We start from the raw sequence: 24,943 nt of genomic DNA, 5'->3' as shown, positions 1-24,943 counted from the left end.
CCTGGGCTTTCACAGTCTATCACCTTTTACAGCTCCCTCTTAGTGCCGTGGGTCATAAAAGACAGAGTTCCTCTATTTTTACAGAGAGAAAGGGAGGAAGTCCTGTGCAGATACTCCAGTCGCAGAAAGGCTTTCCCGTGCTGAAATGTACCACCATGAATAGGTTCATTGAGTCTGATGGGACTTTTGGTAACAGCATCTCTGCCTATTTGGAGAGACGGGTGATTTCTGCAGTGTACCCTGAAGCCCTGATTTCCCAATTTGAATCAGCAATGTGGTGAAGGTGTGCTCCAGGGTGGAGTGGAGGTGTGGCTGAGGCACAGTGCCAAGTTTGGTGGGGTTGTCTCTGGTCTTCCCATTGAGATGTAGTCAGTGCTATTCACTGATGTGTCTTTGCAGGACTGGCTCAAAGAGGTCACTTTTTTTCCGGAGAAAGTCTCAAGAGAAAAATGCTCCCTTCTTGTCTGTCCTATTTAGGGGATGGGAAATAAAATGTAGAAAACTGGAAGTGCCAGCCAAACCTTCGCAAGATTCTTCATTCAAATGAAAGGGGTCCTTCCGATGGCAAGTGGCGTTATAATTATAGACTAGAAAAGAGCAAGATCAGCAGCTGCTGCTTGCTGCTGCTGCTTGCGTTTGTTCCGTCTGTAACTGACAGGACAGAGTACTTGGCAAAAACAGACTTCCAGAAGTGGAAAGACATTTTAACCCCTGTTCTTGTCAGTCCACTCCTCCTGGGGCTCAGCAGCAGCAACCCCTTGCTTCAGGTTAAGGGAAGAGCAAGGTGACTATTGCAGACCTGAAGGGGACTTTGTTTGGGACGTCTGAGGAAGAGGAAGGGTCCAGGATTTGCCTTCAGGCTTGGATTGCCGAATCAAAATAGCAGGTCAGTGGCTATAGCGTGTGCTTAGTGTGCTTTTGTCGTTGGCTTAACTCAAATCTCTCTGGCTGGCTTTCTCTACTGTGCCACAAACCAAGAAATAAGGTGATACAATAACAAGGGGTAGGTCTGCGCAGAGGCGCTATTTATTTATACATTATGTAATGTGCCATTCATGGTCAGTTAGGAAACACCGATGGCTGTTATTTTTTACTGTGGTTTGTCTGCAAATCCTAATGCATCCTGAAATTCTCAGTCAGCCAAAAATCCCATTTACAATTGGGCTCAATATTAATGGGGGCGGGAAAAAATCTTTTAATTTTAGGTGTTTATGCCTAAAGGCTTCTGATGATCTTAGCAAAAGTGGAGTAATATATAACTCACATTTCAGCCTGTGCTTGAGAAAGTTTCAGAGAGGGAACAAACACTGAATAAGAGGAAAAGCAGTGTCATGAATATGAGCCAAACTCTCTGCAGGCATAAAATGGGTATAACTTGTGTTATGTCCTCAAAACTTGCAAATCCATATCAGTAGAAAGCCTAGCCCTATATCTGCTAACGAAGTTAAGGGTAACACAATTAATAGGAAAGTTTTCATGACACCAATGCTTGTGGTGTCTAATCTAACACTTTCTGTCCTTCTGCAGCCCTGGCCAAAACAGCGCTCAGGCAGGAATGTGCTGGGGGGCATCACTATCCTTTGCTCTTCCTGTCCGTCTCAGTTTTAGCTTTTTAATTTCCTGTGACCATGAGTAATGTTGGAAGGACTCTCAGTCAACATGCTGCCCGTGAACCAAGGGCTTGGGACCATTGTGCAAGAACCAGACCCAGCGCAAGGCTTTATGCCAAAACTTCCCGCTGGGGAGGGGGCTGTACCAAAGTGGTCACAATTGTTCTGAGAAAAAAAAATGCCATTGCAGGTTTAAATCTGTGTTTGCTATGTTGTGAAATCTAATCAGACAGACACACAGCTCTCTTTCATAGCTTCATATAGTCTAAAGGGTTCTTAAATCACCTAATCTGACCTATGTATATTTTAGGACATTAAATTGTATTACCCTGAAGTGCCTATATGAACTCAACAATAAATATTCAATAAAGCATTTGCTTAGCAGGAAGCTAAAACACAGTGCATCACAGACAAGGCAGGGCAAGGCACCAAAGCCTGAAATTGCTGTAACAGTCCCACTTTTCTTTGCCCCATTTCAGAGGCAGAAAGAAAAAGCTGCAGGCATCCAGTGCCTCCCAAGCTAACGTGAGGAGTTTCTCTTCAGAGCCAAGGGCATCAAGTAAAGTGCTAAGAGAGATGGCTGGAATCTGATTAAGTGAAATACAGTTGCTTGAATCAAGCAGGCAAATTGCACTTCATGGAGAACGCTCTCCCCTCCCATTCTAATGAGAAGAGGAAAATATTCTTAATCCTGAATCCAGAAAGGTGGTGGAGGCCCCATCTCTGGAAACGTTCAAGGCCAGGCTGGATGAGGCTCTGAGCAACCTGACCTAGTCAGGGATGTCCCTGCTCCTTGCAGGGGGGTTGGACTAGATGACCTTTGAAGGTCCCTTCCAACCCTAACCATTCTATGATTCTATGTGGCCAAAACCCATCCACTGGACCTTGCAAGGCTCCGTAGGGGAGGTGGACCCAGTTTGTCCAGCTCAGCTGCTGGACAGTTTCTGGCACTGTCCAGTCACTGATGCCTGGGAGGACGACTCCCTCCTGAACCCCAAATGCAGAAACTGGGAGCCATGGATTTGAGACAAATCACTGCCTTCCTGCAGAGCTGCAGAGGCTGTGGGGGTGCTGCAAGCAATCTTGTTCCCTTGATGGCCCATGGCAGAAGGGACTGGACAGAAAGTTTCACAGATGCCCAGGGGAGACCTGAGTGACCAGCAGTCGCTCAGCCCCAACTCTGTATGTCCCAGTCATGTGAATTCTTCCTGAAAGTCATCTTTTGTCCCACTATCTGCTCTCATCTTAAATATCCTAAGCCAAAGAGTGGCTATGTGGTTCCCTGTTTCAATGTTTGGTTGTCCCTCACAGTTAGCAATTTAAGTTTTACTTCAGACTGCATTTGTCTAACTTCATCTGTCTAAATTCATCTTCCAATCATTGCACTGTGTTCCTCTGGGGGTCTGGGTTCCCACCAGGCGATAAGCCCCCACGTTATCAGATCTCATTTCTAGATCTGCATCCCTACAGGCAGGCAGTCCCACTGGAGGTTTCCGTTACCAATTGGATATTGCATTCTTGACGATATGGTTTGAACGCACATAACCCCCAGCATAAAGGGGCAACGACTAAAGCATCCTACAGCAATCCCAGGAAACGCAGTATATCGTTAAGAGTATTTTTTTACCCCATTCCTCCCCTATAGCACAGCCACAGACTTCTCCTATTGTTTATAAAGTTCCATCTCTGCTGGAGAATGGAAATCTCGGTTTCCATTTTTGTAGGCCTTGCATCCTAACCACAGGCTTTTTAGCAGACAGGACTGCATTTCTGCGTGCCAGTCGGCCACTTTGGCTCCTGAATTGAACTTTTTAGAGTTCAACAATGACAACAAAAAATTTAAAAGCCTGTGTCAAGTCTCAGAAACAGCAAAACTATCATTTGGATGCTGAAGAATAAAACCCATGCGTCTTAAAAAAAAACCACTAAAAATATCTCCGAGCCTACACTGGCAAACCTCGAGCAACTGTTCTGCAGGCGAGAAGAGACAGTCTGTCAGCAATAGAAGGCTTATGGTGTCTTTTCTGTGCTGATGCCTTTGGTCACTAGAAGAGAAAGAGGCACTTTTATAGCTGAATGTTAGTGGCTTACTTTATGCTCTGCATCAGAGACACAGACAAGTTGCGTAAAATACTATCAAGCTATCTATTAACTAGGGGTTCAGATTTTTTTCTGAGAGTAAATGACCTACAGCGGCATCAAGACAACATGTACAAGAATCGTATTTATGATACACAATAAATACCTTGAGGCTTTGTGCTTGTCTTCGTTACTCCCTTTCTTGCATGCTGTAGAAAACTGCTTTCATTCACGTTTGGAGTCAGTTTTTTTTATGAAGCATGTAAAAGTTCCTGTAGCACCTCCCTACACTGGGTGAGCAAGTAACAAACCGCACGTGGAATATTTATCTGTATGCTATTAGCACTGCTTTAATTACACTGTGTCGCATGCTGTCTACCTGAGCAACCCCATGGCGTTTTTTGCGTGGCCGTGCAATTCTGAAGTATTGGTGAGCGTGTCGTGCTGCCAAGCCGAGAAATAACAGGGTTCCCCAGCTGATCTCAGCTGCTGTCGTAACCCTTAATGAAAGAGGCAGTCTCCAAATCTCATTTGGTTTTAGACTAGTATAATTACCAAAGACAAAAATACTAAAAATACTGGCTGGGGAGGAAGGTGCCTTTGTGGAATTTAGCTTTGCTTCTCTTGCTGGAATGCTGACAAAGTTTTGAAAAAAAAAATTCTTCCTTTTCTTTACTCACACTGGACTGGAGAAAACTGGGAGTAAGCAGAAGCTTCAGCTGTGTAACAAGGCCCTGCCGCTGCCACCCAGGCAGGTGGCCACATTCGGTGCTGGCTGTTGCTTTTTGGTGGTCTTTAAGGTAAAATCCAAACACAGCCTTGCATCAGTCAATCTGCAAGCCTCAATGGGGCTTGTAACGGCAAGATTTTTATTTCTCTCTCTCTTTCTATATATATAAATACACACAGGACTTATGTATGTATACAGATACTATTATATGCATATATGTGCATGTATATTTATGTATCTATCTATACAAGGGTGCATTCGGGTTAGGATACGCTGTCTAAGATGTTGTTGGTTTCCTGCTTCTCTTCTACTGTTTCTAGGCACGGCCTGCCAAGACGATGACAGTCACTTATTCCAGCAAAGTAGCAAATGCCACTTTCTTCGGATTTCACAGATTACTCCTAAAGTGGAAAGGCAGCATCTACAAATTGCTGTACAGAGAATTTATTGTTTTTGCTACTCTTTACACAGCAATAAGTGTGTTATACAGGTACACTCTTTCCAATTCACATCTCATTAAACGTTAAAAGTTTCACACTTTATCGTGTTAAGCTAATGAACAATGGTTGGGGGAGGAGGTTACTACATAAATAATTGTTGTCTTTTCCTTGGACCTTTTCTAATTTTCTTTGCTTTCCACATTTAATTTAACGTTCCAGAGAAAGCATGTGGGGTATAAATAAAATACTGTCTATTGTATTCAGCCCAGTGTTGAGCAACTGTCCTACGGAAGTTAAGCTATACAAACACCCATAGCTAGCCTATGTTACATTGTTTTTGTTGTTCTGATGTTGAGTTGATGGGGCAAGAGTGCCTCTCTGCTTTAAATGATAAGTAAAGACCTTTTGCTCTACTTACAGAAGCATGTCTTCAGTTGCTCAGTGGTAATTTCTTTAAAAACCCTGAAAGGTAGTAAGTTGTCAGCCAGGTTATATAGTCAGGAAAAGCAAAGTTTTGCTTCAAGTGAGGATGGCATGGCAGACTTTATTTTTAAGCTTGCAGAGGCCCAAGCAAAGCTGCATGGAAACCAGAGGGGTTATTATCTGTGTGTCAGCCAGCACCTGAGGTGGGGGGGGGGTGTCACATTAGGAGAGTTTCTTCTTCCACCAAACTGTGAATTAAACACCGGTGTGACAGATGCAATGCATCAATTAATACAGCGAAGCTTTTAATTGATGAAGTACATTATACATAAGTATCAAAATCATGATTCAGCTTTTGCCTTGATCAGTAATTAGACCTCAGTATTTGCTTTTTATGTGAAGAAAGGAGAAAATGAGCTTCAGTTTGTCTGTGATTAATCACTAATTTCCCAAAATGTTCAGTAATCTATACCTGTAAACTGAGAAAGAAAATTACAGCATTAATGTGCAAAGAAACACCAGACTCTTACATTTATTTAAATGGATCTAGTTTTACTGAAATGTTAGGCAATTAAAGACCACAGTAAATACACCATGGAGAGCTTTCTATATGCTCTCCAGGTTTTATTGCAGAATTGTAAGCAAAACCCACCAAATATTTGTCATGAGTTCCTTTTATATGAAATCAAAGAATAACTGTTATACTAATCTATACAAATAAAAAAGTTGTTTGCATTTAAGCTTCTTGTATTTCATTAGAAATCTTTTTCCATGGGCAGAAGCTGCCGTGCTCCACTCATTTTCTATCATCTGGTGAATATTTTCCTCACTGCAAAATAAATACAGTTGTTGTGTTTTTCATATTGTGGAAAATAAAATTTTTGTAGGAGTAAGAGTAAAAAAACCTGCTGCAACAACGTAGCATTTTCAAATTAGAGCAATTAGAGATTAGTAACCTTTTGAAATTCAGGCAGACCTGAGCATTTTTATTAAGTAGCCCTCTGAAAAAGGAGAGCAAGCTCTACTTGCAGCCTTGCGGCTTACGATCATCCTTGGTGTGTGTGTGAGATAGCAAGCTAATTCTCCAGGTGTGTTGGATCCTAATTAGTAGTGCCAGTCAAATTAGTCATGAGAAAACTGCTAAGATCAGGGAATAATACTGTCTTATCCTCCAGCTTCTTTATTACATGTCAAAAGTGTTCAGCACTTTACCTTTAAGAATTCACTTGAGGACGTTAGCCAAGGTTGCCCCTGATTGCACATACCTGATTATTTATACATATTTGCACTTTGTAGCGAGTGCCAGAATATTCTGAAAGGACAGATACATTTTATTTTTGCTGCAGATTTTTTCTTACAGGTAGCCAAAAGCGGTTCTTTGAAAGATTATCACTTTACTGTGACAAATATGCTGAGCAAATCCCGGTGACTTTTGTGCTTGGTAAGTACCGGTTACATGTGAAATATTCTCCAACGCTGTCTCTGTTCAGGCATTTTGTCAATGTTTGTGCATGGAAGCATTTCAGAGCCTCTGTAGGGGAGGCTCACAGTAAAATCGTCAGCTTCCAACTGATCTCCATAAATTCAAGTCACTTTTGTCACATCAACATCTATGCTCCTGTTCTTAATATACCAACAAAAAGTAAAGATCATATATATATGTATATATTCATATATATGTATATCTATATTGCCCACTAACACTGATACATTGTGCCTGATCTTGCAAAGCACTAAATCCACTCAAGGTTTACTACAGAAGAGGAACTCTGGAAGATCATGAGTATGAGACGCTCAGCTGGAACAGTTGCAGTGTCTATTGAATAATTAGCATTGATTGCATCCTGGATTTTGAGGTGGCATTTGTTCTGGGAAATGTAGCACCTTAGTGATGTGAATAACACTCTGCAAACTAAATCAAAGCAACCTAAACAGAAATCTTGATAGGCACTGGACTTTTTTTTTCCTTCTCACCCCCAGGTTTCTACGTGACTTTGGTGGTGAATCGCTGGTGGAACCAGTTTGTGAACTTGCCATGGCCAGATCGTCTGATGTTCCTCATCTCTAGCTGTGTCCAGGGCAGAGATGAATATGGGCGCTTGTTAAGGAGGACTCTCATGCGTTATGTGAATTTAACGTCTCTGTTGATCTTTCGCTCTGTGAGCACGGCTGTGTACAAAAGGTTCCCCACCATGGACCACGTGGTAGGAGCAGGTACTGGAGTCCTCCTCCGCAAAATGTCTTTCCTTTCCCTCAGAGGTGGGGGCACAGGGAGAGAGGGAGCCAGACTCTTTTTTTTCTTTCCTCTTTGGCTTTATGTGTGCCGTATACTAACCCATGTCAAAGCTACCACGTTTTTGTCGGTGGCTTAGATTACATGCTTTTCAGCGTGCATCTTTAGTGCTCTTAAAGTCTTCCTCTAGCTGTACTTTAGAAATCAAATGAGTTTAAGGCTTTTATGTGGATCTGGTCCCAGACATCATGGAGGCAACAGGCCTGCCCCGAACACACAGGCACATGGAGCTGGTACAACATTCTCCAAAGTGTGAAAAATAATTGTAGTATGGTGCAGTAGGAGTGGTGACTTGTTATATGGCCTTGCCCTGATGTCTAGGATATAACTTTGCCTCGTGTATCAGAGACTGATCTCTGCAGGCACTTCACAAGTACACTTTTATCTCTATTTATTTTGAATAGATTGCATTTTAAGTAGATCGCACATTTTAAGTGTTGTGATATATTTAAAACCCCCAGCCACAAGGGTTTTTTTTCTTTTACAACCTCACCTTAAGCTTAGCTTTTCAGGGATAAATATACTAAGTATTAAGCGTGCCTTTATCTTCTGTTTGGTTTGATAACACAGGGAGAGTGATGGTAGGGAAGAGAGTTCAATCATGTAAGACTTTGCGCGTCTGTGAAGGACTGACTGCTGAGTATTTATTTAAAGGCAAGGTGTGATTCTGTGCCTTCTGACTGGTGTGGTCAGTGTCAGAGGTAAAGCACCAGCACAGAGATGTGGGGATCTGTTACAAACAGGAGAACTCATACATTTTTTTAGTCAATGTCTTGCATTTCTTAAAATTATTCCTTTGGCAGAGATTAGTAAGCAAAATTATAGCAAGTTAAAATATGCAGTGTGTATATACATATACACATTTCAAGTATGTATGAGAGGCTTTGGATATAAAAAAAAAAATCCAGGCAGAATGCACTGATCTCACTGAAAAAAAAAAATCATTTATGTTGGATTCAGTTGGATTTTGAAGTTCTCTTCCTTGTGCTGCTCAACAAAAGTGTTTACCTGTGCCTGTGAGAGGTCAAGGAAGCTTCTGTCACTCTCCCCAGCAATCTGCTTCTAGTACACACTGGAAAATTACAGCATTTCCAGCAGGCTAATCCAGCTCTGCCTCCCTATTGCTAAGGACAATCTGTTCCAAAAGAGACAAAATGTCGCAGCGTTGTACACAAATTGTGGACTGGAAAACAAGTTTTGGGGTTTGGTGGTTTTTCGTTGTTTTTTTTTTTAACAGCGGAAGATATTCTGCTATAAACTGTATAACTAAGTATTGCTAGTGTAGCCAGTTCTATGGATTTCAGTACTTATTCTGTAGGTTTTAATGCATATTCTGCCACAGGATTTTTGTTGATGCAGTGCTGAGCATCTGAGGGTATATTTTGCTCCTATTAAGATCCAGTGATTAAGACAGTGCTCTGCAATTATCCCCTCCCTGGCTCCCTGTGGCGTTACATATCAGAGTGCATGGGAGTGCAGCATTTAATACAAACGTGAGCAGCAGAATCTGATACTTACAGCACAGTCATCATTGAAACAACTTGTGCCGATTTTGCATTTCGCCGTCAAACTGAGAACTGCCACAGCGTAACCGTTGCCACACGTTTCTCTTTTCAGCAAATGAACTGCTTAAGTTCATAGATTTTAAATCTGAGAACAGTGTCATGATAATCTAGTCTGACTCATCCATAACACGAGGCATAAAAGCTTATTCACAACATTCTTTATCGTGGTGCAGTTTCTGACTGAGCTCTAATACCTTCCAGGAATATAACCAGCCCTGATTTAAAATTCAGCTGGGTATATTGGAGACTACACCGCATCCTAGCTGAACTGACATTCACAATGGTGAACGCACTGTTGAAAAGTGAATTTTTCTTCTCAGTCTGAACTTACACAGAGTCATCTTCTAGTCACTGGATTTTGTAATGGATTTGGGTTGTTCTTTTTCTAATTGGATGAAAACATTTTTCTCTCAATAGTTAACCTGTTAGCAGAGTGCATAAGGGCTTGAATAAACTTAGGAGTCTCACCATCTGTGGTCTCTCCCTACAAGATACAATCTTCAGTGCTGGATCTTCCTCCTAACTCTCTTCTGAAGTCTTTTTCATTTTTTAGCGTTCTTTATGGAGCTGTAGGCAGTAGATGCATGTAGATTCATGACATTACGATGCTGAGTACTGCAGCATGCATGCTGTAAGCATCAGATGCCTAGCAGCAGTCCTGAGCGTACCAATCCTGTTGGCTGCAAGGTGCAAGAGGGAAGCTGGATGCTCAAGAACATGAGTCTTAAAAAACACAAGTAATGAGTCATGGGCTGGGCAGAGAGCAGCCCAAAACAGTCAAGAGGAAATGCTGAAGAGAAGCATGAGGTGTGAACCCAACTATATCGATATCTAGGAACAGCTGAAGTTTGCCATCCCAAACCCTCTACTGGACTGAAGTACCCCACACAACACAGAAGCAGAAAGTGAAACTTGTATTTACTTGACCAGTGTTAGTGCACTCTGGAGATGTGGGAGATGACCTCTTTTCAGTTCCTTCTTCCCTAACCACTCTCCTTCAGAGTATTTGACATGGATGCCCTGAACCAATCTTCTCTCAAAACCATTCAGTTTTGACAGGAGAACTGAATAGTCCTTGAATTGCTTGAAGAAGAGCATGAGTGACTTTTTCTAGCAAGGCTTGTGTTCTCATCAATAATTTTCCCATTAGACCACTTTGGCTGACACTGTTCACATTAGTGTCCTTTGATTCTTTATTGATTGCATCCCATGTCAAGCTTTTCATACTTGCACAAGGATTCAGTGCCCTATCATTCCTGAAGTCATCCTTTTCAAGATCTTGGCATAGTATTTGCCAAATATTTCCGGTTTTCTGGAACTGCTCCAGTCTTCCAGTGCTTGTCAAAACCAGCATTCTTGTTCACAGAGTTCCTTGGTTAATTCTTTGAATACTCTTGAATAAAAGTAGTATGACCGTATTTAGAAATAATTTAATTTTAATAACTGAGGTTTGATATCCTCCCTTGTAGTTAATGGAATATAAAGTGTTTACCACTGCAATAATAGCAGCCAGTTCTGAACTGCATGTTGTTTTTATTGCCCTAATCTTCACTAGCAGTAAGAGCAATCCAGAATTGTTTCATATTTTCTGTGATAAGAATACTAGGCATTATTAATAGCCATCATAGACAATATTTAATTGATATAAGCACAAACACCTTAACTTTAAACATAATGACAATTAGAATGTCATTGTTAAAAGAACAAGGCTTTGTTGAGCTTTTCTAAACAAAAAGATACCCAGTTTAGTGGAGAGCTGAACTGGTACTTGGAGTTTTGCTGCTCTTTGTGACCCCCTCAGGCTGTGTCCTTCCAGATAATGACTTCCCAGAGCCTCTCAAGAGATGTGCATCCAGTGCTTACTCCAGACTGTCAATTTTCTGATATTCTGTCTGTCTGTTTCAGCCTGATAGAAACATCTTCTCCTGGCCAGTAATAAGCAGGTTGGCCAGCCAAAAATCAAAGGCAGCCTGAAAAACTGGCTTTTAGGAGTCATGAGTCATAACTAGCCCTTCAGTTTGTCTGGTTGCCTGATTATTTCTCTGTAGTTGATTAGGAGAGCTGGCTGCAAACTGCCCAGGGATCTTTTAAAAGCTATATCTTATTCTATTCTCAAATTCCAGGGTACTGCAGGAGCGCTGTGTCTTGCTGATGAACTTTTCCTCTTCCATAGAAGAGGAAAAGTTTCGTCCTTGCATTCCTTCTCAGTAGTTGCAGTATTTCATACCTCCTGTGTTGACTTGTTGCAACTGTACAACAGTGGCATTTTCCTCAACAACAGAATATTTATGAAGATCATTATGTTTAACAAATCTCCTTTTTCCTTATTAACATTTTTATGCAAAACACAACTGAGTTTGTGTATATTGATTTTTTTGCTCCTTCGTGTATTGTTAACAATGTTTGTAACAACAGGCTAATTCTTAGTTGCTGGTTGGAGACTAGAAAAAAAATCCCGTCTATTCTCAATTCCCTTATTGAATTTTCCACACTCAAATGTGTAATTATTAATTGACTGAATCCCTTATTTTGGGGCTGCCATGTTACTAACTTTATCCTAATGTCAACACAACAAAATAAGCCTTATACTCACCCTAGCAGCTGACACACACACCTGAGCAAAAACTAAGGTCCTCTAAACCTGAAGATTGCTCCAATCCCAGAAAATCCAGGATTCGGACTGAGGAAAACATGAAGTTCCGCCTCATGAATTTTCTGTGGTTGTTTTTCTCGAAGGCTGGGTGGAAGGAGGCCAGCAGAGCAGAGCTTTTTTACCCACAAAGCCCAAAGGGGTTGGAGATGCTGCTCCAAAAATCAGCTGCTTCCATGCCAGTCCCAGGCAACGAGCTGCTCTGGTGCAGGTTTTGTCACACACAGCCCTGGCAGCCCTGCTAGCTGACCTTGGACTTGCTTGCAGCAGGGGGAAAGCAGGGTTTCGCAAGGCCAGGGGAACTCTGCAGGAAAGATAATACCTTCCCAGCACCCCGGCAAGGGAAAGGGCCAGGCCAAGAGCAGCTTCGGCTTGCAGCCCCTCAGCACGTCATCTGGCCCCGTGTCCCGCTAGCAGCGGGGTTTCTGCACGTGATTCCTTATCCATCTCTTTGCACACCTTTGTAACCCCAAAGAAAACATGACACACAATCTGGCAGGGAAGTGTTTCGCTGGCTGAAGGCACGCTCTCTGTTGAGCTCTGTTTTGCGCACGCACTTGTATCCTCTGTTGCTTGCTCACTGCTTTGCAGATTTACTAAAAAATTATTAGAATCGGAAGGTCACGTAACTGCTCTTACAATGTATGTTGAGACGCTGCTAAAAACCGTCATTGCTGAAAAGTGATAGTTTCTTGACTGATATATCCAGTTCCTTATTTTTCTGAAAGCAGAATATGAAACTGGAGAGTAATCCGTACAATTCTTAGTATTGCGTGTATCTACAATCTGTCAGCAGTCAAATATGAGAACACAGTAATAGCAAATTATTGCATATATTGATCAAGAGGGATTTTGCGTAGGTAGTTATTGCAAAAAGAAGCTGTTTCAAGGAAGATCTATCCTGGCAAAAAAAAAAAAATTAAAAAAAAAGGGAAGATGCTACTAGTTAGAATTATAAATAGTGTTTCACGTACTTCTATGCAAATATCACATAAACAGATTTAAACATATTCAAAATTTATAGCATCAGACTGCACGGAATAAATGAAGTAATTCTTTTTTTTTTGTAAATAGGTTTTATGACAAGATATGAAAGAAAAATTTTTGATGACCTTAAGTCTCCCCATCTTAAATACTGGGTTCCTTTTGTCTGGTTTGGGAATTTGGCCTCGAAGGCACGAAAGGAGGGAAGAATCCGAGACAGCGTAGATTTGCAGACACTGATGAACGTAAGTAGAAAAAGTAGATCTACAGGAAAACTAACCTGAAACTGCTATATGGTAGCTTTTCACTTATACAACTTGATTTAGTGCACACAACTCTCCAGTGTCATCTGAATGATCTTGCTCAAGATTTTTACCACTTTGCTCTCTGTACCAATATCCACTCAAGCACACACAGCAGCAGGTCGCTGAGATTGTATTTATATGACTAAGAAGGTATTAACTGAAGCAACAAATTGATGAGTAAAAAATTATTGTACTGTAAATTCATACTTGTTTCATTGCTGTGGGGAAAAAAAAAGAGAATAGTTTGACATTTTGGAGATTTTAATATCAGTTTCAGGGAAGATAATCTCCATGAATATTTCATTAAGCAGTCAAACATCCTTTTTATGATATAATCTATTCTCTTTCATGTATCACTAGACTGTGGATAACATAGAAACAAAAGATAATTTGTGAATTTGTGAAGAAATACATAATATACTAAGCATTCCAACTTCATAAACTGAATGAATATTCAAACATGACAATACGGTAATGGATATAGTTGTACTATCAATTTGTATGTACTTCACTTTTTAATCTCTCTGTCCTTCTGTGTGTGCAAAAATGAATTCTAACAAAATATTTGTCATTTAGAATTGAACCCCATGCAATTTTAGTAGTTTGTTGGGGTTTGTTTTGGTTTTGTTTTTTTTTTTTCCTTTCAGGAGATGAATAAGTACCGGTCTTGGTGTAGTCTTTTGTTTGGTTATGACTGGGTTGGAGTGCCACTGGTCTATACTCAGGTACTGAGACATTATCCTTTACAACATGTGAAACGCAATTTCCATAAAAGGGGAGTTTGGTGCAAAACAGCCGTAGACTCAAACAGGGTCTTTGAGCTGTTGAGCACTTGTTGACTCCCATGGGATCATGGAGGCCTAGAGATATTTTGAAGGCCCTGCATAATCTGGGAGAGGGGAGGGAAGCACTGGCATGTTTTTATGTTTTCTGGGTCTTCTTCCTGGCCATAATTATTCCCGTGGCCTCTCCATTTGTAATACCTCCCTATGGATTTGTAAATTGTATGGCAAAAGGCTCTCAGAGGCCTTTGTGTATGTGTTGCCTTATGCATAAGATTGTATCATTCCATGATTTCAGTGAAGTTTTGTTCTTTGCAGGTTGTTACTCTCGCAGTCTATACTTTTTTCTTTGCCTGCCTGATAGGGCGCCAATTTTTGGATACTGACCAAGGATATCAGGGACATGACTTAGATCTTTACATTCCAATCTTCACACTGTTACAGTTCTTCTTCTACGCAGGATGGCTCAAGGTAAACTAGCTTTCTGGAAAGGTCATGGGGGAACCCTCACTGGGGGGCTGGTGAAGATGTCAGAGCTGAAGTCAAGGTGTCAGATTTGTGGTGTAAAATCACCAAAAATTAATGAAGTTACACCAAAGCTGAATTGAGCCGAAAGTGTCCTGTGGTCATAAAGAAACATCATGCAATCAGTTTTCAATTCCACCTGACAGATCTCACAGTAAGAAACAGTCAGGAACCTGAAATAGCCCATTTTAGCAGGACCAGTGCAGCCACAACTCCTCGAGGGAGTATTGCTCCAGCAAAGTCAGGTCCCAGGACTTAGACTATAAAATGACAGATGAAAGATTAAAAAAAAAACCAAACCTGTCTCCCACTCCACTGTGCAGTGGGGAAATACTGCTGCAGACCTGGCATGGGCTGAAAGGGACTGAATCATACTTTCTTCTTATGATCAAAGCCAGCCTTTAGCATCTGCTGTTAACTTAATCAGATGCAGGCAATTAAAGGTCTCCAGTTCCAGAGGGCTATCAAATGGTGACAGCCAATATTGGCTACAACCCCACCACATAAAAATGACCATTAAAAAGAAGAGTTATAGAAGGAATTGAATGCAACCCATCAGCCCATTGATGCCTGCTCAGTTAACACATCACCATCGATCTGATACTTGAGTAATTAAGCTACGTACCTCATGGCAGTTCTCTCCTCTGCAGTGAGTATCAAGGTAGACTAACTGGAAAAAAGTTTCAAAAAAAAATTCGTACATTAGGGTCTATGTGCATTAAGATTTCCTTTGGGGATTATTAATCATGGCTGGAAACTTAGAGTTAACTTTTCTGTTAGAATATATATTGCACAGAATTGGCCAATTTTTCAGCCCCCTTCCCACAGCCAACTGCAAAGGGCAGAGTAGAGAAGGCAGCACACCAAGTTGGCAGATTGCAGGGGGAAGGAAAGTGCTTGCAGGCAAGCTCCTCTAGTCCTGTGTCCTAGGAAACTGGTGGGGAAAAGGGGTTTGCTGCATAGAGACCAGCCTGGAGGGGAGCGGGAGAGACAGGAGGGGAGGCTGGTGCAGTGGGGGAAACACGTTGCTCATGCAGAAATGTGAGGCTTTGTCTCTAGGCAATGTCTTCCAGGGTTTTAGTAGCAGGTTACAAAACTATAAACTATTCCTCTTGACCACCCTGCTGGGGCTCCTGAACGAGGAATGGTTTCCCCTTCATTGGCACCCAAGGCCATTAGTAGCATCTCTTCCAGTTAGGCTCAGGGCTTCCAGCCAGCTCCTGACTGCGGCAGGTATGAGATGCCATTATAACTGAAAAATGTTCTACATAAGGAAATGAAAGGGAGGAGAAACAGTTTTAAAAAGTAAATTTAATATCGACAGTGCTCCCTCAGACCGGAGGTTTGTCCAAACCTGCAGTGCCCTCGAGTCAGGATATTTCTGTCTTGAAGGTTACAGCTGGTTTCCTGCTGAGTGTGTTGGGCTTTGGCTGCCAGGCTGCAGAAAGGGCCCCGAGCTATTGACTTCCAGTAACTTGGCAATTCTACAGAAATAATGGCTAAACTGAGCTCATTCCTTGGCCTCGGGCCTGGTTTGTTATACCTACAATACAAGGGCAAAGTTTCCCCTTCACGTGTGACGCTTCTAAATCCCCTTTTTCATTATGGAGATGGACCTTCCAAACACAGGGCTTAGTTGTCCAGCACTACATTCCTTTCTGGACAATAAAGTCATGTCTCACATGCCAGGATCACGTCAGCCAAGCAAAAGGCCACCACTTCTGTTCCCTCTGTCCCAGCCTGACTCACTTTTTTTAGCTCATGTGACAGGATTTTTGGATGGTGATCCCTCAGTTTACACCGAGCTGATCCAGTGTCCTCCTTGGAGAGCTGCAACGCAATCTGCGTTCTGACTCATTCCTTTTGCAGCACTTCCGTAGCTATACCCAAAACACAATGCCACGGGACAGGCCAAAGAGTGTGACCAGGGGTGCCCCCGTCTCCTTTTCATTCCTCCTGCCTTATGGGTGTTTTTGTCATGTTAGTCTGCTCAGCAGTTCATTTTTGACTTCCATCTGGGAAGTGTTGGCCTAGGAGAGTCAGCAAGTGCTTACCCACTGGTACAGCCTAGAGGCACATAGTAATAAATAGTCAGGGAGTGACTGCCTTACTATAATAAGTTGTTTAGATCATAGCTGTCCATAGCGAGGTGCGTGAGCACAGCTGTTGAATCATCCAGTTGCTTCACCCATATCCACATTAAACCGAGGACCTGGCCACTGGTCCTGTGCACGGCACTGGTGACCACCAGGAAGGTTTGGGAGGGTCAGCAAGAATGTGATTGGCTTCAAAATCAGGGCTTAAAAAAACATACAGAAGGAGCAAAGCATGAAGGGGAGAGGATATTTAACCTCAGTGTACCAGGGAACTGAAAAATAGAGAAGCAGTCTGAATTTCCTAAAACTCTTCTTTTTTTTTTTTTTAATCCTATTTAATCTTTTTTTTCCTCCCCCAGCAGCTATGAGTTTTCTCCCCACAATGTACTTTGGTGATCATGGGGATGGGTCGGCAGCCTCTGGTTATTTTTCCATTTATTTATTCCTTTGGAGGGCTACGGGCGTCCAGAGGGGTTTCCTTTCCCAGCTTGGTTCCCAGGCTAAGTCACCTCACCACAAAGGTGTCTGAGCTCACTCTTTGGTTGTCTCCTCCACAGGATGGGCTTCCTGTAGTTAAAAGAGATTAAAATTCCCCTGCAGTTTTAATCACTTAATGTACAGAAACCCAAAACAGAAGGCTGAATTAAAGAACAAACTCAGACTCTATGTATTGGCTTTGGCTAGCGTGGTGCATGGCATCCACTTGATCAAGTCTTTCGGTGGGCTGCTATTCCTGAAAAGCTTCGGAGGGATGTTGTCAGCATCACCTCCAATAAGGAAGCAGAGGCTGAGGGCTGAGCTGGAGAGATGAGCTGTATTCCCTCTGGCAGACTCCAGAGCTTCGGGGCTTGGGAATACCAACTCAATGGGCTGCTGAGGTATCGTAGACGGAATAATAGAGCCTCTAACTGCTAAACCATTCATTTAAATCAGCCCAAGACAACAGTAAGGAAAGGTAATGACTATCTTATGTGACAATTACCGTGGCCCAGACATGTCTCAATTCCCAGTAGGCCCGCTCCTACAATCATGATTGACAGCACCAAAGAGGCACGGAGGCATGAATCTATAGGGAAAGCAAGCTGTTCCCTCGCCTGGCTGGCAAAACCATCACACGGGAGCTCGAGCTATGATTGCAAGTGACAGGCAGCGAGAGAGGAATAAATCAGATTCTATTTTCTCTGCGGCAGCGGTCCTGACATGGCATGCCAACCTCTATTCACTACCTCATTTTCCTTTCAGGTCGCTGAGCAGCTTATTAATCCATTTGGAGAAGATGATGACGATTTTGAAACTAACTGGTGCATCGATAGAAATTTACAGGTTGCTGTTGTTATTTCTGCTTCCAGCTTTACCATACCATAGATTATCATTATATTTAATCCTATTTCTTATATTGAGGTACAAATTAAGGGCAACAAGTGTCAGCAAAACAAATTCTTTCCCTGAAGGAGTACCTATGGCTGCAATACCCAGATTTTGTTTTTACGAGCTAATACATCTTGATTTTGGTATTTGGCATTTATGATGCCTGACTGAACAAGCAAACAGCTGACCTCAAACTATAAGCCTACTTTATGCCTGGAAAAACATGTAATGTAGGTCAATCCTGCAAAATCCAGAAGCCGTCTATTCCCACATAGAAAAGAACAGGTTTTGCTAGTCTGAGTGTCGAAAGATTACAATATTGTACATGAAGCTTCCTTAAGAAAAACACAACAACAAAAAGAAGATAATGAAGATACCAAAAAGGCCAAGCAGGGCTCTGAACTGATTCAGGGCTCTGACTCTGAACTGGCCCATTCCATGGTTCATGGTGTGGTGCTGCTGCCCATGGCAGCATCTGTGCTTGATGCTTGGTCCTCAGGGGCAGGAACTGTCAGATGTCTGGGGTACAAATTTATTGTACTTATCCCCAAATCCCAGACAGCCCCTGTCTGTCATGCCATGAAGGAGCCCAAAGGTGTGCAGAGATCCCATGGCACCTGCTGCTCCACTTGCAGGTAGAGCCCAGCATAGGGTTGAGCTGCTGGCGGATTCGCCGTCTGCTGGGGACCACTGAGGCTGCAAAGCAAAGCCCAGGTGTCAGAGGGAGCGAGGGCAGGGCAAGCAAACCAGTGTATTAAGCAAAGCAAGCAATGCGGGTACGCGAAGGGGTGGGAAAGGCCTTCAGGCTGCCAAAGATGCTCTCTGGCTTAACACCACTTCAGGCTACTTGTGCTAGGGTGCCACAAAGCCCTTTGTATAAGATATATTGGAAGACTCAAGTTATGATGGAATTTATGCTTTCATGAGTACAGGAGGGTATAGGGCGTGTATGTTATAATACTGAGTCTCTTCCCAGTGCCCAGGCCAGCATACACAGTTTACCTTAAAGGGTTTCTGGAAGAAATGTTGACCCAAGGAGTACAAAGCAGATTATTTCGTTTACCATACTATGTTGAAAATTACATGTTTTATAAAAAAAAAAAATCTAGGTCTCACTTCTGGCAGTGGACGAGATGCACATGAACTTACCCAGGATGGAGAAAGATATTTACTGGAACGATTCCTCTGCCCGGCCACCCTACACAAAAGCAGCTGCTGATTACTGTATTCCTTCATTCCTTGGATCGACGATTGAAATGGGGTGAGTGGCACTAAGGGTCCTTAATTGCATCAAAAAGATCACCACCCCTACAGCCCACGTTGATTGACAGGCAGTCAGTGCAGGGCTGCGGGCTGTGGTGATACGTTGAGCAGGGAAGATGGAGATGGGAAATGATGTTAGGAGGGAGTGGACAGGCTGGTGTTGGTGGGATGATGTCTCCAGTGCTCATATGAATTGTGCACCCATTGCTTAAATACTGTAATTAATAAATAGAGTATGTTTGCAGGGAGGGTTTGTTGATAGTCGCTGGGCGCAGGATGGCACCTGAAGACAGTGACTGACTTTTTGTCATTATTTTTTATTTACTACAGCTTTTCATACACCCCCCAGTTAGCAAAATAACGATTCCTTTGCTTGTTTAGTTAGCAGGTGATGGTTAAAATCAATCCAGACTTTTGTGAAGCTAAGAAATGATCTTAAACATTCTATGAATTTTCATTGACTAATAATGTAAGCATGGAAATTGAAGCAGTCAGATTTTGAGAAGGGATAAAGATGAGTTATTTGCAGAAATCAACACAAGAACCATCCTTATAAAGAAAGATATCGAGGACATAGGATTGCCCAGTGTTGTCAGCGTCTATAAGAGAAATCAGTGGCAGGCCAGTCAGCTTAGAAGCTGTTGAGTTTAAACTCTCGTGACATGCTGTAGTATAGAACAGGTCGGTAAGTGTAAATACCACCGTGCTTGAACAAATACCAGGGCAAGTAGACATTTTTCTCTGAAAATCTTTTTTAAAATTTCATAGTAGCCATTTTTTAACTTTAAAACTTATCTTCAGATGTTTTCAATTTTTTCCAAAATTTTCCAGCTTTTATAAAAATAAAATATGCTTAATTTTTTGCTTCTTTTGGCCTGGAAATTGGTGTTATCTCATTTTTATTACTCTTAATTTTTTCCCTTTTTGCATGCATTCTACTACAAAGAACAGTGGTTTCTATGAGTTCTTTTTATCTTATACAGCCTTTTCAGAATTTATTTCCTTCTGGAAAAAGTATAAAATGTCCAAAAGAAAAGTAAAGAAGAAAGTAAAAAAAGTAAACAAGAAAAACTCATGGAACAGAATTTATTTTACTGCAATTGTTAGTGGGGGAAAGTGGCAAAGAAGAAACATTATTAAATCTGCAAACAATTTTTTAGCAAGAAGGACTTCACACAAAAAATGAAGGAGGAAGTGAATGAAAAATAATTCCATGTTAGCCCCTGTGAAATGCAAACAGCTCTGATGTGTTGACTTTTTAAATTATTTCCTTCTCTGAACTTTTTGTCTGTTCATCTCTCAAAAAAAAAAATGGATACTTCTTATGCAGACTTCGAAAACAGGGTCTAAAGATACATCCAAGTCCAAAGCAAACATGTAAAACTTGAGGCCGCATCCAAAGTCTTCTCTGGTCCTCTCAAGCCAACACCTGCAGAAATTCCTCTGTCCCTCCAGGTCAGCATTGCCTCCCTGTGCTCCTCGCCTCAGATCTGGCCCAAGCCCCTTTGCCATCCTTGCCCTTAGGACAGGCAACTGGGGCAGTTCAACTTGTCTTCCAGGGTGCACTGGGTCAGTAATGTGTGCTGAGTGGCCTGGCAGACGAAGCAGTAGTCATTCTCATAAACTAGTCAGCCTATGCAGGAGAAGAGTACCAGGTGTAGATGGGACTTTCAAATGCACTGTTGTACCTAGAAGTAAGGGAGATTTGGCCACCTCAGTCTTTCCAACACTTTTTTGAAACCATTGTGCTCTGCTCCCAACAAGTAGCTTTTTCATTGTTGTTATATTTGCCTGAAGGTCTCTCCTGAAAAAGTAACGACAGCATTGAACAGGGTTTCTTTCTCCTCTTTCCCTCACCCTAAGCACAAGCCTAAGTATGTGGAGCTGCTGCAGAGGGCCGTAGCCCAAATATGAAACGGGGCCAGGTGCCTGGCTACATGACCTCCCAGCCTGGTCCTCAGGACAAGAGACGCCTGGATGTGGAGAGCTTTCTGGGTGATCTGGCTGGTCCAACGCCACGGGCACTGTTTCCTGGCACCCTCACCTCTTTTTCACCTCTTCTGTGCCCTTCCTTAGGCACACACTGGGGCTCTGGTTCCTGCTGAGAGAGCAGGATATTTTTGCATGTAGACTGCGTGCTTCCTAAACCTAAGTGACACCTACTACCTGGCTTTATTTGGCAGGCTGGCTGATACCGAATTCCTCTACGGGGAAGAGTGGCCCTGGGAAGAGGAGAAACACCGGAGACAACGTTCAGTGCTGAGAAGAGTCAAGAGATTTCTCAGCGTCCATGAGGGCCCTTCGTCTCCGGCTCACGGGCGCTACAGTCGGCAAACAAGTGAGAATTCGGTGTTTTTCCCAGCAGATGAAAAGGGGCACATCAGACGGTTGCAGGAAATGCACACAAGAGGGAGACACTCTACCTCGAGCTTCAAGAAGAAACATGAAGGACTTGACAGAAGTAACAGATTTCATAGTAGCAGAGATCTAGGACCTATAACTGAAACCGCAAGGAGCGAGGTACAGTTCGGCGACAGTGACACCTCATCCGAGACAAACAAGCCCATTCCTGAGGTCATCATCTCTGAAGATGAGGAGAAAGCACCTGATGTGCTGGGAAAACCAGATCTGCAAACAGAGGGCACCACAAGCGTGCCGGAAGAGAAGCTCCAAAGGAGCCTAGCTGAGGCAAATGTGACTCTTCTGGACCATCCTTTCCCCTCTCCAGAAATGACTACATACCTCACAGGCTCTGAGGTGCATCAGTCACTTCCTTCCGTGATAGGGGAACCCAAACATGAACCCCATGGTAGTAACATAGCCGGTTTCATAACAGACCATGAGAGAAACCTTCAGCGATGGAGTTTACCAAGCTTCCATAGTCATAGTACAGTGTCAAATGCTGACACTGCATTGCCTTTAACAGATTCTGGGACAGCTTCCCAGCAAAGGGTCTTCAGTGATGGAAAAAATGTTACTTCTGCTGCTGCTCCAGAGACATTTGAGATGCAGCACTTATGGGAAAACTTAGATAGTAAAGAAACAGCCATAGTAGAATTTTCTAATGAGAAAAGTGAAAGAAAACTTTGACTGTGCTTCCCCTGGGTTTGACTGAACTTCTCGTTTTCTCTTGAAAGTGGTTCTCACGCAGATTTGCTGAAAGTGCAGAAGGGCAAACACGATGCTCAGACAGGTCCTGAGCAAGACCTCACAGAGGATTTGGGCACATAAATATGAGCCATTGTGGTGACATGCTTTAAGCCACTTGGTCGCTGGCTTGAAATCTGTGACTCTGTGGAGAAAACATTTATGGGGAGAACTGGGAGCCTCAGGAGTGGATGCAAACCAGCCAGCGCACACAGCAGCGAGCTGTGTAGGCCCATCTAGAGAAAACACTAAGGTTATCAGAAGAGCAGAGGTAGCTCAGTCCACATTGGATCCACCCCGAACACTGATACCTTTGGCCACCCTTTCAGATTAAGGTCCATGACATTTTTGTCAGACTCACCAACAGTTTTAGTTTCTACGGAAGCGTCTAGAAGGGGAGGTGTGGGATCAGTTCCCTCCTCAGCCTGGAGAGATGCAGCCCATCCCTCCTCACGACCTGGAGGAACGCTTGAAAAATCAGGCTCCTCACTTGTGTGGGGCAAGAGCCTGCCCCACTCCTGCTGAAGCAATGCCACTAGGGTGGAAAAAATAAAAGGATTAAATGTTTAATTTCATTAAGAATATTGGAAGAGGCAAAACTGCTGATGAGCTGGGCATGAGAGGTCTGAGTGTTGGTCTCTGTTCTTTGGAGCACGTATGTGGTGTGCTTAGTGGCCGTTTATGGTAAAACACTGTTCTTGGGTGGCCTCCCTAGTGATGGCAGGGCTGTGGCACCCTCTCAAGAGGTGATGGAGCTGCAGGAGCCACTGACCTTAGGGCTCCACTCTTGCGGAGCTCTTGAAGTGCACAGACTGCAGTCATCTCAGGGAGATGACCAAATGGCCCGGGACTGCTAGCAAAAATTGCTCTCCAGTTCCTACCCCAATCCTCTGTTCCCATGTGCCCAGGCATGTTCTCCATTAACCCAAACCCAAGTCAGCATTAGGTGGCTCCTGCTGCTCCAGGGGTGGCCAAGTCACCTTCCTAAACCTCCTGGTATCAACCTGTCCTTTCAGCTGCCACTCCTGCAAGAAGTCTCAAAGCAGGCCCTGAAAGCAGCAGCAGCTCTTTTTTTTTAGCTCTTGCCCACATCTACATGAACACAGCCCAGAGCGTGACGCCAACATTCCCTCATGAGCATCCAAGCAGACGGTCTCCCTAGGCAAGGGAGAGACTGGATAGCTCAGAATCTGGGAAGAACAAGGAGAAGGGGAGGAGCAGAAAACTATGAGGGCTGCAACAGCCAGCAAGTGGTATGGACGGCAAGTCCTTCTTGTTCAGAAGGCTGTACTGCATACAACAAACCAGTATCTCTACCAGTACCAGTGGCTCCTGGGAGTCTTCAGGATCCCCTGAAGCTGGGAAGGGAATGAATGGACCTGCCTGCTCCTGCTCCTGCTCCTTTGGCCAACAGCTCAGGTAAGGAGCCCTTCCAGTAGGCCATCACATACAGCAGGACTCTGCTATCTCATCTGGGTAGGCTTTGGAAATAAAATCAACCACCCTCTCCACTTCTCCCAGCTTTGTTTCAGTCTGGAAACTGGCTCCTGTTGGTGTGTATTATGCATGGTCTGGGCGGTGCCACCCTTTCAGATCCTTCAAAGGACACTAGACAAAAGCACATGTAAACCCATCAGTTTAGGAAAGCTGTTTAAACTCATATTATGGGAATTTCAGGTATGCAGAAAAGCCAAGCACAGATTTCCCAGGCACTCATGGAGGCGCTTCTTCACACCACGAGATGAGATGATGCCGCTGTCTGACAGCAGCTGAGCAGTAAGGTTTGGTCACAGTTTTGGAGTAAGGCATTCTGGTGCAACCTCACCCTTGCCACTCCGCAACAAGTCCTCAGGCAAGTCAAGTTGCTATGTTCAGGTTTGACCAACAAAATGAGAACCTCAACGAAGTGAAATTACATTGAAGAAGTACCGTAGCCCACCAGTCCTGTTTTCTGGATGGCCCTTACTTGGCCATACCCAGCTTCTGGCAGCATCCTCTAGCTTTTCAGTCATCTGAGCCCTGGACTGCTAACCCTCTCTGGGGAAGAAGACTCTACTGGCCTGTGACAATTGTGGAAACACAGAGTTTTCCCTTCCCTGCATCAGCAGAGAAAAAAAAGATTTTTCCTCCAGCATTCCCTCTTTGTTCCCTATTCTCTATTTCTTCTTCCAGTTGAAGCCTCAATTTTCAATTCAATGTTTTCTCAATTTAATTCCATCCACAGCTGTCAAAGAACTCCATTTACCAACAAGCTTAACTTTAAAAACTGGCAAATTTTAAATATAGATGATGTATGGTAAGGATACCCAGACAGCTGCAGTCACACAGCTAGACACAAAGCCAAAGTGCTGCTCTCCTTGCGAGCCTGGAACACTCTTCTATAGCACTTTGTTAAAGTCAGGAGGGCGATAAAGGTTTTGGGAGAGTTTGGCCGCATTCCTCCCACCTGTGCATGTATAGGAGGGGTTTTCAGCAGCTGTGGATAAAGTCTGGCCTATTATCTAGCTCTCTCCTCACAGTGCATAAGCTTGAGGAACTGTGCTTCTCTCTGTGAGGGAATTTAAGCCAGAAATTAGAGATAACCTTAAAGTGCCCACTACAGATCTGCACCAACGGTCCAGTCCCACCACACCTCTTCATTCTCCCCCTTCATACGGCTTTCACCAGGGCTTGAGGTGTGGGA

At 43.2% G+C, this 24,943-nt stretch overlaps 1 protein-coding gene across 2 annotated transcripts; it reads left to right on the top strand.

The window, feature by feature from the left end:
• Positions 1-4,757: 4,757 nt before the first annotated feature.
• On the top strand, positions 4,758-22,880 carry BEST3 (bestrophin 3). Of its 2 annotated transcripts, none has more exons than XM_010116035.2 (9): positions 4,758-4,909; positions 6,629-6,723; positions 7,263-7,496; positions 12,865-13,019; positions 13,727-13,804; positions 14,180-14,332; positions 17,725-17,805; positions 18,960-19,111; positions 21,297-22,880. In XM_010116035.2, the coding sequence occupies exons 1-9, from the start codon at positions 4,758-4,760 to the stop codon at positions 22,201-22,203; spliced, it is 2,007 nt and encodes a 668-aa protein (XP_010114337.1). In that variant the 3' UTR covers positions 22,204-22,880. The 2 variants fall into 2 exon arrangements, with proteins under 2 accessions (XP_010114337.1, XP_086605311.1); XM_086749185.1 differs by having other exon boundaries at positions 17,725-17,837; positions 18,959-19,111.
• The last annotated feature ends 2,063 nt before the right edge of the window (positions 22,881-24,943 follow it).

This window comes from Chlamydotis macqueenii, chromosome 1, assembly GCF_036417535.1.
Source record: "Chlamydotis macqueenii isolate bChlMac1 chromosome 1, bChlMac1.mat, whole genome shotgun sequence".
Taxonomy (NCBI): Eukaryota; Metazoa; Chordata; class Aves; order Otidiformes; family Otididae; genus Chlamydotis; species Chlamydotis macqueenii.
The sequence above is the reverse complement of the archived record's forward strand: the minus strand, read 5'-3'. Positions and strand labels throughout refer to the sequence as shown.

Bases quoted from the DNA above. Each gene is read 5' to 3' on its own strand.
- BEST3 (XM_086749185.1), top strand. From the start codon at position 4,758: ATGACAGTCACTTATTCCAGCAAAGTAGCAAATGCCACTTTCTTCGGA. The intron at 6,724-7,262 runs GTAAGTACCGGT...TCTCACCCCCAG, and splicing joins CCCGGTGACTTTTGTGCTTG to GTTTCTACGTGACTTTGGTG. The intron at 17,838-18,958 runs CATACCATAGAT...AAAAAAAATCTA, and splicing joins ATTTCTGCTTCCAGCTTTAC to GGTCTCACTTCTGGCAGTGG.